The 12,957-nt window shown below is 47.8% G+C and overlaps 1 protein-coding gene across 8 annotated transcripts in view; it reads left to right on the forward strand.

Moving 5' to 3' along the window:
• The window catches only part of SPAG17 (sperm associated antigen 17), a 214,958-nt gene that overhangs the window by 153,747 nt on the left and 48,254 nt on the right, over nt 1-12,957 (forward strand). For all 8 annotated transcript variants that reach the window (XM_075904827.2, XM_075904833.2, XM_075904849.2 and 5 more), the window contains 2 exons: nt 3,555-3,675; nt 5,830-6,068. In XM_075904827.2, coding sequence (XP_075760942.2) covers nt 3,555-3,675; nt 5,830-6,068 — 360 coding nt within the window. The remainder of the gene's footprint in view (nt 1-3,554; nt 3,676-5,829; nt 6,069-12,957) is intronic.

A 12,957-nucleotide genomic window follows, 5' to 3' on the forward strand; every position in this document is an offset into this window, starting at 1 on the left:
AGCATAATATGATTCTGTCCCTTAATGGTCCAGGCTATCACCTAGCACAGTGAAGTGGCAGGTTGATAGATTTGGCTCTTCAGTCCATATAGAAAACAAATCAGGGGCTTACTGTCCTAAATGTAGTACTAGTCACCTGTCCAGTGCTCCTGGGAACACTAGATGCATACTACAGAGCTTAAATCAGTGTTTGATTTGTGCCTCAACAAAATTCCAGGAACTGTCCTACCCAGGGGTGCATGGTGCCACTTAGTGACAAAATTCCTGGCCCACTGAAAGTCTTTTAAGTGGTATCCATAGGTTGTCCCTCCCATACTGAAGGTCCTTTACAAACAGGCCGAATCAATCTTGCTCCAGGTAGATACCTTGACCCCTATTTCCTACCCTGTGGCACAAACCCACAGTTCAGTTTGACCACTGAGAAATTCTCTACCAGGCATACTGCATCCATTAAGCTGACATTCTGGTGGCAATGCATCCACAAATTGTTGCCAGTCAAAACAATACTTTTTGGTGCTGCAAACATTATCAACTCCAGTTCATCCCCTGTTGAGTACAAATCCTCTTTAACCCCCATTACAGAAATTCAGAAATCACTTTGCTACTGCCTGACATCAAGTACCTGGTACAGAATTTTCTGCTCTCTACTACCAGTGGTAGCCATCCTCTTAGAGCTCGTCAAGGGGCAACCTGCTCTGGAAGGTTCCTCAAGCTTAGTCTCCCTTGTGGCCTACTCACTGGGGTCCTTACATGCATTCCCCCTGAGGGGTGTAACATGGCCCCACAGCCAAAGTCCACACATGGGCCCTTATAGCAGGGTTACTATGGCCTAGTGGCCAGAGCTCATTCCTCAATCCCCACCTATTGGGGGTAATATACCCCCAAGTCCATACCCAGGCCCTTATAGCAGAGTTCATATGGCCTGACAGCCAGAGTCCATTCCTCATCCCCTCTTACTAGGGGCAATACACCCCAGAGGCCAAAGTCCACACATGGACCCTTATAGCAGGGATACTACAGCCTTGAGGCCTAGTTCACGGACTTATAGGTCCAGTTCTCTCCCTCGAGCCAGCTATAGAATGGATAGGGGGACCCGGGCCCTCCCACTCCACTGGGTCCCGACCCAGGCCACTGCCTCACTCAGTGGGAAATTCTGCAGCAACACACTGAACACTCCAGGTAAACTCCCCACCCCGGGCTACTTTCTACCAGGGTCCAGCAGATGTCTTCCCCATCGTCTCCCCGCAATCCAGTGGCCCTGCAGATAGCATTTCTCGCTGGAAGGTCTGGTCCCTCTTTCTTTCTGGGGCTACCCCAGAATCTCCTTCCCCGTCAGCAGTCAGCTCAGATTGAGCTGCCCAGGGCCTTTTATAGTCTGGTTCCACCAGGAGTATGCCCAGCAGGGCTGTGTGGGCGGGGCTCTTTCAGACAGCTGGGCCCAGGTCACTCCCTGCTCTTCAGTGCAGGGTTGATATACCCCGTCACAGAGCCCTAGCCAATCTAGAATTGCTGCCTTAAGTTCATAATCACTAGTAAAGGTCTAGCCTGTTGCCTGGTAGGATTCCTGATGTTCCCCTGTAAGTAGAGTTGCCAGGTAGACCCTGCCAAAAAACTGGACACACATGTTCATGGGCGGGTGGGCAGGTGGGGGGCGGGGCTGGCCAGGAGGGGGGCAGGGTGGGAAGCAGATTTGGTGGGGGGGAGGGGTGGTCCGGGGGCCTCAGGGCTGGCCGGGAGGAGAGGGGGGGCCCAGAGGAAGGGGGGCAGGAAGCAGACCTGGCCGGGGGCGGTGCAGCCACTGGCCACAGCCAGAGTCCTTCGGGCCGCGCCCCCAGCAGGCACTCCCTCTAGTTGCGAGCAGAAGCCGGGTGGGGGCAGGGGAGGGCCTGGGAGCCACTCCCCCTGCCCAACTTTTGCACGCAACCAGAGGCTCCCAGCTGGGAGGCGGGGCCGCGATTGGTGCTTGGAGCCTCTGGTCGCATGCAAAAGCCAGGTGGGGGGAATTGCTGGGAGTCCCGGCCCCCACCCCACCCCGCCCGGCTTTTGCACGCGACCACAGGGCTCCCAGTGCTAATTGCAGCCCCACCTCCCAGTCACTCCCCCGCCCCTGCCAGGCTTCTAGCCAGAAATTCAGAAAATACCAGACATTGCACATGTCCGGTATTGTCTGAATTTTTCTACCGGACAGATGGTGCAAATATCGGACTGTCTGGTAGAAAACTAGACACCTGGCAACCCTACGAAAGGCAAGAGAACATCAAAAATCCACTGGTCTTGGGAATCTCTTGTGCTCCAACCGGAAGTTCAAATAGCTCAAGGTCTGGACTCGGGGTCATCTTCTGACAGAAGAAGGAGCTTTGACTACCAGAGCTATCTACACACCATGACCATTTGCTGGCCTTGTTGTTGTAACTATAGCCACTCCACCAATGTCTTCAACTGTTGCTACTACTGTATGGAGTGTTGCCTCCAGAATTGTTGCTGGTGCTCTTCCAACCTATGTCACCATGTTCTGCCTTATATTATTGGTTTACTCACAGTTTCTATGTGGGTCCCATAATCTCTGACACCTTGGCTACGTCTACACTGGCCCCTTTTCCGGAAGGGGCATGTTAATTTCACGAGTCGTAATAGGGAAATCCGCGGGGGATTTAAATATCCCCCGCGGCATTTAAATAAAAATGTCCGCCGCTTTTTTCCGGCTTTTAGAAAAGCCGGAAAAGAGCATCTACACTGGCCCCGATCCTCCGGAAAAAAAGCCCTTTTCCGAAGGATCTTATTCCTACTTCAAATAAGATCCTCCGGAAAAGGGCTTTTTTTCCAGAGGATCGGGGCCAGTGTAGACGCTCTTTTCCGGCTTTTCTAAAAGCCGGAAAAAAGCAGCGGACATTTTTATTTAAATGCCACGGGGGATATTTAAATCCCCCGCGGATTTCCCTATTACGACTCGTGAAATTAACATGCCCCTTCCGGAAAAGGGGCCAATGTAGACGTAGCCCTTGTGTAAGCTGCTGGAATAATTCATCAAAAGAAGAGTTATTCGTGACTTTTTCTCAAGGGTCAGTATGTAGAATACATTACAATAATTGAATATAGATAAAAGAAACAGAGACTTTCTCAAGCTTCAAAATCTGTGGGACTCTCAGGTGTTTATTTTTTTCCGCATGCGTGCGCTACCCGCTCTCTAGGCCAAGATGGCTCTTTTCCTGAGGCCCCTTTCTCACTCCGGCTCTTCCCACCACCCCTACTACATCCACTATTCTAGCCAAATAGCTGATACACATCCAGCCCCGGAGTCACAGAACCACTGTGGCTAGTAGGTGCTGATCACCTCCTGTTTTTCTTTTCTATGGGTGCTTGAGCACCAGAGCCCACACGGCATTTGGTGCAGCATATGAGCCTATGATGGTACTGATTACAGACTATATTATGACTCAACATTAATAAGGCAGGCAGCAGACTCAGACCTTTAGATACCAGAGCATATCACAAAACTAAACTATAAAATGCTTTTTGAAGTGTCTTCTAAACCTAATCTGTCTTCTATTCTTTAGGTGGAAATAGAACCAGTAACATCTCAAATACAAGCGATGTCAGATGTCCCAGCTTTCCAGACTTTGAATGTCTCCTGCCCTAATGGGCTGGTATTGACTTTCCTGGGTCAAAGTTCAGTAGGTTAGTTTTGTGACTCACTATAGAGACAGTAGTGTTCTGAGTCCAGGAAAGTTCTAACATTTAATACTGAAAGCAATTTCTACACATTACTATAGAAAACAACTGTTCAAATTTGTTTCTGAAGATTAAAATGTCTGTGTAGCTGAGCAAGGCTACCCATTTATTGTAGCTGGCCTATTGGGCTACTGCAGTGATTCAGCGTGCCAACATTTTGGACATGTGCACAACTGTTCAACTTCACACTGTAGACTACAGCGATACTTGCTTGTTAGTAATCATAAGGTTGGGGTTTGGAGCAGTTTCAACTTCATTATCACTTGCAGTGTATAAAAATGGCTAGATGATGAATAGTGGTGGTTCATAGAACCTCAGCACAAAGGCTTATCATTCTGGGAGAGAATTTGATACCTCTGAGTCCAAGCCTGATGGATCATCACCAAACGAGAGAGTATGACAAGTCATGAGAGACAACTTCCTTCAGGGCTTGTGATAGGCTCTATGTATTTCTATCTGGGTTTAGCCAATTCATAGACAAGGACGTACCTAGGTGATCCCAAGGTAGGATTATAGGCTTCTAAGAAAAGCAGACTTTCCGGTCTGCCCAGTATTGGTACCTGGCCAGAATATTCCCGTTCCCCATAGTTTCAAGACTGCCCTTGCTCCTGCTTCAGTCTGCTCCTCATATTTGCTACTGCTCCAGTCAGCCCTTGCTCCTGCTCCTGCTGACCCTTGCTCATCAGCCTGAATCTCTACTACCTCGGCTGGCCTGCCCAGCAACTCTGACAGAACAGGAGAACCTAGATTACTAGTCACCTAACCCTGAATTACCAGAATAATCTCTTATTTTCATGCCTCCATCCAACTCCCAAATCAGAATATTTACTCAAGGTATATGCAGTCATAGGGCTTGACAAGCGGCGGCGAGCCCCGCTCACCAGCCGTGCGGTTTGGCGCACTGTGCATGCGCTGATCGTGCTGCGGTGCCATGCTGTGCTAAAATCTACTTGCCACGGGCGAATAGATTGCCCTAATTGTCGAGCCCTGTGCATTCATATTAGTTTAGCATTAAATATAGGGACGAGAGTAGAGAGACTCTATGTTGAATGTCAAAATAAATAGTTTTCAGTTCAAGAGCTGCAACTGGCAACTAATCTCCTATAGGTTGGGCCCTCCCAAATTCTCATTCCATTTTGGTAATGTCATAGACATAGGATTTTAATAATCATACATTTTGTTATTTCAGATAGATAGATATAGATATGAAATTTCATGGTGTTGTAATTGTAATTATAGGGATCCTGATCCAAAAAGGAGTTGTGGGGAGGGTTGCAAGGTTATTGCAGGGATAGTGTAGTGGTTCCTTCAGAGCTGTGTAGCTGGAGAGTGGCAGCTGCTAGCCAGAAGCCCAGCTCTGAAGGCAGAGCTGCTGCCAGCAGCAGGGCAGATGAATAGTTGGCATGGTATCTTATTGCCACTCTTTACTTGTGCCTTCAGAGCTGGGCCCTCGGTCAACTATCACCAACTATTCTGTGGCCACCCAGTTCTGAAGGCAACAGCACAGAAATAAGGATGGCATGGTCACCTTTCTGCACTGCTTCTGGCAGGGTGCTGCCTTCTGAGCCAATAGCTTATGCTTTCCAGCTGCCCAGCTCTAAAGGCAGCACAAACATAAGAGCGAAAATACTATGACCCGCCCCCAAAATAACCTTGCGAGCCTCCCCCCCTGCAACTCCCTTTTGGGACAGACCCCCAATCTAAGAAACATTGGTCCCCCTCTGACCTCCTGCCCACTTGAAATCTGTATAGTATAGAGTAAAAGCACACAAAAGACCATATTTCATGAGGGAGACTAGATTTCCCAGTCTGTGTTGCATTTTTCATGGTTGTGAATTTGGTTGAGCCCTGCCTACAGTCTGTCTACACAATTGTCCACCACACTCATTATATAATGAACTCTACTGTCTAAGATAGACCCAAATAATGTATTTGCAGAGACTGCATCTACTTTTATGTTTGTAAAGCATCAAGAAACACGTTGGCATTCACTAAATAATAATTTTCAGTAATATTAATGCTAAAATACGAAACAGTGGGCTCTTAGAATTGCTTAGATGCTACTGCAATACTATTAATTAATACATACTTTAATTTCAGATTTGAAAGCTGAGTCTAAGGAAGCTCACACCAAGTCAGATGAAACCAACGAAAGTGAAACCAAGGCAGAAAAATCCAAGCAACTTTCTCTGGAAATCCTAGTTAGGCAGAGTTATCCCTTAAGGGTGAAGCATTCCCATCTGTACAAGGCAGTGATGAAACCAGTAGAACAGGAGGTGTCTAGGGTCATTACCAGACAAGGAACTGTCGTTAAGTACATGATTGATGGATCCACCCAGGTATAGTAAAAAGTTTGATTAGAAATGTGCCGAAGGGTTGAACTTGGTTCCCTGGGCAAAACAGGTGGTCCTAACTTGAAGTTTCTGCCTGTAGGCCGCCTGCACCATTGGGCAAAGATATGCATTACATAATTCCTAGAAAAACCACAACCGGAATAGTCCATTTGTTATAATGGCACAGAATTGGCAAGCCTATGATGTCTGAGGTTGGATGTCTGTAATGGGGTGTATAAACCCCACACTGACAGGAATGGGACTCGGGAGGCTGTGTGCACTAAGATAGCCCTGCCCTCCAGTCTTGCCAGTCACACTTGGTAGGGTGGAGAGCTTTTAAGGGAGGAAGCAGCAGTATGCAAGGGGGAAAACCCAGAGAAATGGATGACTAGAGTGGCCCGTGAAACATCAGGGGGAACACTCATGCCAGAATGGTCCCCAGCTCTGTGAGGAGCCCAGCAAAGCTCAGCACACTCCTGTTATGGAGCAACTAATACAGCTAGCCAGCAGGAGAACTCCAACAACACTGCTGCTCAAGCACCCCTGAAGGGAGGCTGTGCCTTGGACTTTTTCTGGCTTTGTATTGACACCACAAAGAGCTCAGTTTGTGTTGACCTGAGTTTTTGCTTTTTCCTTAGCAAGAGGGAAAGAAAGCAGGCCTACAAGGTGGGGGGCAGTACCAGGAGAACCCAGTGGTGGAAACTGGGCATGGTGAAGAGCCTCAAAGCAGTTAGGGAAACGTCCCAGAGAAACTCCTTTAACAATGTCATTTGAAGATTACTGCTTTGTTATTTCTTTAAGTCTAGTGTTTGTTTTCTGTTCAAATTCCATGTTGGATTGTCCAGTGGCTAAAGGACTAGATTAAGTGATGGGAGACTTGGGTTGAATTCTGTAGTCCACCATAGACTTTCTACGTGATCTTGGGGAAGTCACTTAATCTCCCTGTGCCTCCTATTCCCATCTCTAAATTGGGGATAATAGTATTTTTTGTACCTCATAGGGCAGTAGTGATGATAAATACATTAAATATGATGAGGTGATGAGATATTACAGTATTGGGAGCCATATAAGTACCTCTGAGACATCAATATATTCTACCTACCCATAATCTCTTTGAGTGATTGTAGATGTGTATTCTACTTGGGTGTCTTGGCACTAGCACATCAAGAGCCAGAGATTTTTTTCCTGCAAGAGTATCCCTTGGGGCAGTGCTCACATCCTACACCTCCTTGTGACCACTCCTAAAACCATGCAGGGCTGGCACCATCCCACCCCTTCTCAGTTCCTGCCTAGCATCTTCAACCTGAATTCAAGTTCCCCAGCCATGTTGGTTTTTGCCTCACAGTTTTTCTATTGCATCAGCAGTTTATGGCTGAGTTCTTAGTAGTATACGTAGTACTACTGTATAGTGTTATTAGTTTGTGGTGCCCAGCACTGTAGGTAATGCAGTGTTCCCTGGGCTTCAAACATTGCATGTCACTATCTCACATAGTGACTCACATACACCACTTATTGTGCCCCAGCAAAGGCCATACTAAAGAAAAGTGCAATATTTATCATTATTTTAAGAAAAGAATTCAGATGACTATAGCCATTCACCTGATGCAACATCACAAGCAATGAAGCTTGACACCTAAACCTTTTTTGGACTGCTTGATCAGCCATCCTCAGATGTCCTCTGCCTCTGTGCTAGTTCTAGACAGCCCCCAGAAGTCTGATCTCCCTTTGATAAAGGAAAGGGGGAGTTCATCTTCTCCACATGACCTTCATAAGATGATTCATAAACCAGCCATCCAAGACTGAAGAGGGATTCATCCTCCTCTTCATTGAGTACAGGGCCTCAGCCTCAGGAAAACTCAGGTACCCAGGGCTCCAGCCCATGTCTGCCCAGTACCCAGAGAGGAGGATTCCAGCTCTGTACTGTCAACTCTGGAACCATCCGTGGGACAGCCATTGAATTCAGTATCTACCAATACTACTGTGGCTCCACTGCTATCAGTGCCATTGGCCCTGCAAGCTTACATGGCAGCATCAGACTTACTGACATCAGCCTGTCTGTACTGGCATCACTGTTAACTCAGAATGTTGGAGCAGCACCGGTGCCACAGGCTGTTTCATGCCTTATGTCCTTTTCAGCTGCAGGACAAAGACTGCCCTCAGCTCCGGTACCAATGAAAAAGCAGGTACCGTCCATGTTGACTGAGCTGGTACTGACGCACACTTGCTATCAGCTCTCTCTACATCACGAAGTTTGGTATCAGCATCCTCAATATCAGTGGGTTTCTTGGGGTGGGGATCAATCAGCTCCCCAGTAGTATACCTACCCTCAGTACCAGTCCCTGCTGCAAAGCCATTTCAAGGTGTCAATCATGGCTCTGCCTATAGTGCTGACATTAACCTTACCCTGCAGGGCAATGGACAAGTCAGATTATCCCTTACCCCCATCAGGAGAAGTACTTCTGATACCCACAGATTAGTCAAACAGCGCATCACTCTCCAAATGGGAGTTCCTCAGCTCTTCTCTAATCCCATCTTGACTAAAAAGATCAAGACACGTATATGGGGTAAACATTGGTACAGAGAGCAGAGTCATTCTTGTAGTAAAGACAAATCATCTTGGCTTCCTATGCCATACCTTATGTCTCAGGGGACCCCTAGGAACTTCTGGGTGCTTTTCATTTCCACAGATTCAGATCTCCGGGGCCCTTAGCAAGAGGAGGCCCAAACCTCACAGCAGCTTATGACCAAGGCACAGAATGGCATCCATCCTCCTGAGCCACTTCCTTGAAGGAGCTTTTGCCAGAGGAGTAGCTCATGCCCCAGGAAATACCACTGGGTCCAGTGACCCCCTCCTCATCCTCTCTGGATGATGCACTGGCCCTGAGTTCAGCTTCTCCTGTTCCTGATGTTTTCAAATCCTACCAGGAATTGCTCTCTTATATTCAAGCTGAACTACTACAAGAAAATATGTACAAATTGATGGACATCCTCTAGGCAACAAGCCCAGGAAGGATTGCCTTCCTGATTAACGATGCCCTTGTGCAGCCAGCCAAGACTTTATGACTGCCTGTAGTGGTCTCTCAGTGGCCTCCTTCTGAACCTCTGTGTTAGTGCATCAGTTAGGAAACAGTCAATGGCTCTGGCCTACTGGCAGTCAAAGCAATAAGTCTTTGGGCTGAGGTTGGGGCAATCACAGTCTGGGCTCCAACTCTCTGGGTGGGGCAGAGCATGAAGCAGGCTTTCATCAAAGCTTCCTAGTAAAGCCCAGACTTTCTGTAGTGGTCTCTTGGGCTCAGTCTTGCACTCTAACTCACTACGCACACACCACATCAATAGGCCTGACAGCCAAGCAAACAAGTTCTGTCCTAGGGGTCTGAGATACTGCCAGTACCCTAAACAGGAATATTTTGAGGGACCCTACACACATACAACATATATTAATAATTAATGCAGGGCCTTGAGCTGAATGAGGCCCCAGGAAATTGCTTAGTCTGCCTATACCTGGTACCAGCCCTGGTTCTACTCTCAGCCAGGGCCATAGCTGCTAAGGGAGGTTGTGGAAAGGAATGTTTATGTCTACACTGAAGGACAAGGAACCTAAAAGACTGGCCTCACTAGGGAGAAAGATTCATTCTACTGTATCTTTCCAAATGGGAATTGCCAGCCACGGAGCTCTAACCCCCTTTTTGTGAGCAAATGACATATACCTGCCCAAAGACAGATTCAATATGATAATTAACTGTGTGAATAAACTCCCAAGGGCAGCTGCACATCCCCATTAGACATTATCTAAGCCTGCTTGGTACACGGCACAGTTTGCCAGACTACACCTTCACTGCATGCCTGGTTATTGGTTGACAGATACAGGAGTCATGTTCTACTGGTGTGCAGAATATTTTGATTCAAAGTAGAAATGATTCTAGAACAAAATATGTTGCCAAGTGGAAGAGTTTTCTGATGTGGCTAATGGGAGCCTACCCTCCTGCCCCACCCCTTCTGCCCAAGGTCCAATTCCTAACCTGCCCCTTTTATCCACCCCCTGCCAGAGCCAGAAGAGACTCAAGCCCCCACCATAGTTGAAGGAGCCCCAACTGGCCTGCCTGATCTGCTCTGAACCCCAGCCCACCCATCTGAATTGCTTTGAGTCCTGGACCGTGAGGCTGAGCTGCTCCAAGCCTCAGGCCACCAGCAGTGCCTGAGCCAACCCAGACCTCAGCCTGCAGGCTCAGCTACCCAAGCTTTGTGGGAGAGGCAGAACTAAAGCAGGAAGAGGAAGAGCGGGATGCAGGAGCTCCAAATGTGGCTTAATCTCCCCTGGCCTATTATACCTACCACCCAGGTTTGGGGTGAACAATAATATTATCTATTGGCTTCAAGATCCCAGCTAGTCTCAACGACTTGCTATGTTTAAAAAACTCAGGACTCTCAGTTAACTTTGTTCTAGTGCACTTGATAGTCATATCAACATCCCATCTAGAGATGCTCAACTTTCTCCCATCACATGGGATTCCTGCATTTCTAACCTGCCTTACATAACTTACCACAGAGAATCTCCTCTCAGGAACTCAGTGTAATTCTAACAGGTTTAATAAAACCTCTGTCTGAGCCCATGGGAACTTGTTCCCTGATACTCTTATGGATTATAAAAGCATTTTTAGAAGAACTGAAGAAATACAGTATTCCATAGGGATAAGGTGACCTTTAGGTTCTATTCTAAATTCCTGCCTAAGGCAATCATCTATTGATCCATTTACCAGTTTTCTTCCTGAAACTACAGTCTTACCAATAGGAGGTTACAGCATTATCAATTTGTGTGCATAGGATCAAACCATAGTCTCCCCCAAAACTACATTCATTTTACAGGGCCAAGCTATCTTGACCCAGAGATTTTCCTAATGGTGTCTGACGGCATTAAGACTTGTTACCACCTAGCTAGCTCAGCTATTTGAGTGCAGATTCAGGCCACTCCATAAGGGCGCAGTCTGTGACTTCCCTGAGAAACATGCTCATCTCAGAAATATGCAAAGCTGATACTTGGGATTCATTCCATCCTTTCCCTGGTGGAGCATTCAGATCTGATGCTTTGTTTTAGTGAATTCTGAGCACCCATCTCCTTACATCATGATTCATGTCACTACTTGTGAGTCACCAACAATGGAGTAGATCAGTGAAGAGGAGGAAGAGGAAGAAAAAAACAGAAACAAGAGTTACTTAATGTATAGTAACTGTGAGTCTTTGAAATAGGTTGTCCGTGAATAGTTTGTGACCTGCCCTACCAACTCCCTATAACACTTGGCACAAATCCAGTACAGCAGAAATTGCTAGCTAAAATATTCCAGTCTTGAGCTCATGGAACTTGTGTGCACTGTACGCATACCTCCTTCCATAACCTGCTTGGTGCTCATGCTTGCTGCTGCCCAGATTTCCCCCTTTGGTCTCCTCAGTAACCCCACTAATGGGCCGGATTATTCACAGAATGTTGAAAATTGAAAACACGACTCCCTGTGGTGCCACGACTCTAACCAGGTCCCTCTGGGCCCCAAACAATGTCTGTCACCACAAGACAAAGTTCATGCAGTCAGCTCGGGTATCCTGTGCCACTCCTGGGCCCCTACTCAGTCCAAATCTCTTATTCTCTTCGGGTACGTCTACACTACAATGTGAATTCGAACTAACTTAGTTCGAATTAGTTAATTCGAACTAAGCTAATTCGAACTAACGGATCCAGACTAAAAAACTAGTTCGAATTAGCGTTTTGCTAATTTGAACTAGCATGTCCACAGTAAGTAGACCCTGAACCAGGCTTAAGGATGGCCGGAAGCAGTGCTGGCAGGGCATCAGAGGAGGACTTAGAGCGTGGAGATGCTGTCTCAGGCTAGCCGAGGGCTGTGCTTAAAGTGTCCCGACCCCCACCCCGGACAGACAGTTCTCAGGGGTGTCCGGCTTGCAAAGCAGTCCTGGCTTGGATTGCCCGGAGTTCCCACACTGGGCACATCACACCACTCGGCCATCAGCCCGGCTGCACTTGCCGCAGGCTGCCATCTGGACCCCCCAGCTGCAGGCTGTCATCTGGACCCCCCAGCTGCAGGAGAGCTTCCACCCCCAGAAGCCCGCAGAGCCAGCCCAGTCCTCCCCATCAGGGGCGCGTACCCTATTCCTCCCTCACCTCCTTCCACTTACCCTTCCCTAGCCCCTCTTCTTGATGTACAAAATAAAGATAACGTATCTTCCAAACTGGAATCTGTCTTTATTGAACAAAACTGGGGGAGACTGGGAAAAGGAGGTGGGAGAGGGGAAGAGAGAGGCTGGGAGAGGGGAGGGCAACTAAAATGATCAGCGGTTGGGAACAGGTCCCATATGAAGAGAGGCTAAAGAGACTGGGACATTTCAACTTAGAAAAGAGGAGACGGAGGGGGGGCAGGATAGAGGTCTCTAAAAGCAGGAGTTGGGTGGAGAGGGTGCATACAGAAAAGTTCTTCATTAGTTCCCATAAAGAAGGACTAGAGGACACCAAAGGAAAGGAATGGGTAGCAGGCTTCAAACTAGTAACAGAAACTTGTTCTTCACAAAGAAAAGAGTCAACCTGTGGAACTCCTTGCTGCAGGAGGCTGTGAAGGCTACAACTAGAACAGAGTTGAAAGGGAAGTGAGATCAAGTCATGGAGGCTGGGTCCATGGAGTGGTATTAGCCAGGGGGTAGGAGTGGTGTCCCTGCCCAAGGTTTGTGGAAGGCTGGAGAGGGATGGCACGAGACAAATGGCTTGGTCACTGTCTTCGGTCCATCCCCTCCAGGGTCGCTAGGGTTGGCCGCTGTCAGCAGACAGGCTACTGGGCTAGATGGACCTTTGGTCTGACCCAGGACGGCCATTGTAAGCTCAGGGCTCAGGGTCGGGGTC

This window comes from Pelodiscus sinensis, chromosome 1 (genome assembly GCF_052426305.1).
Source record: "Pelodiscus sinensis isolate ZL-2025 chromosome 1, ASM5242630v1, whole genome shotgun sequence".
NCBI classification, from domain to species: Eukaryota; Metazoa; Chordata; order Testudines; family Trionychidae; genus Pelodiscus; species Pelodiscus sinensis.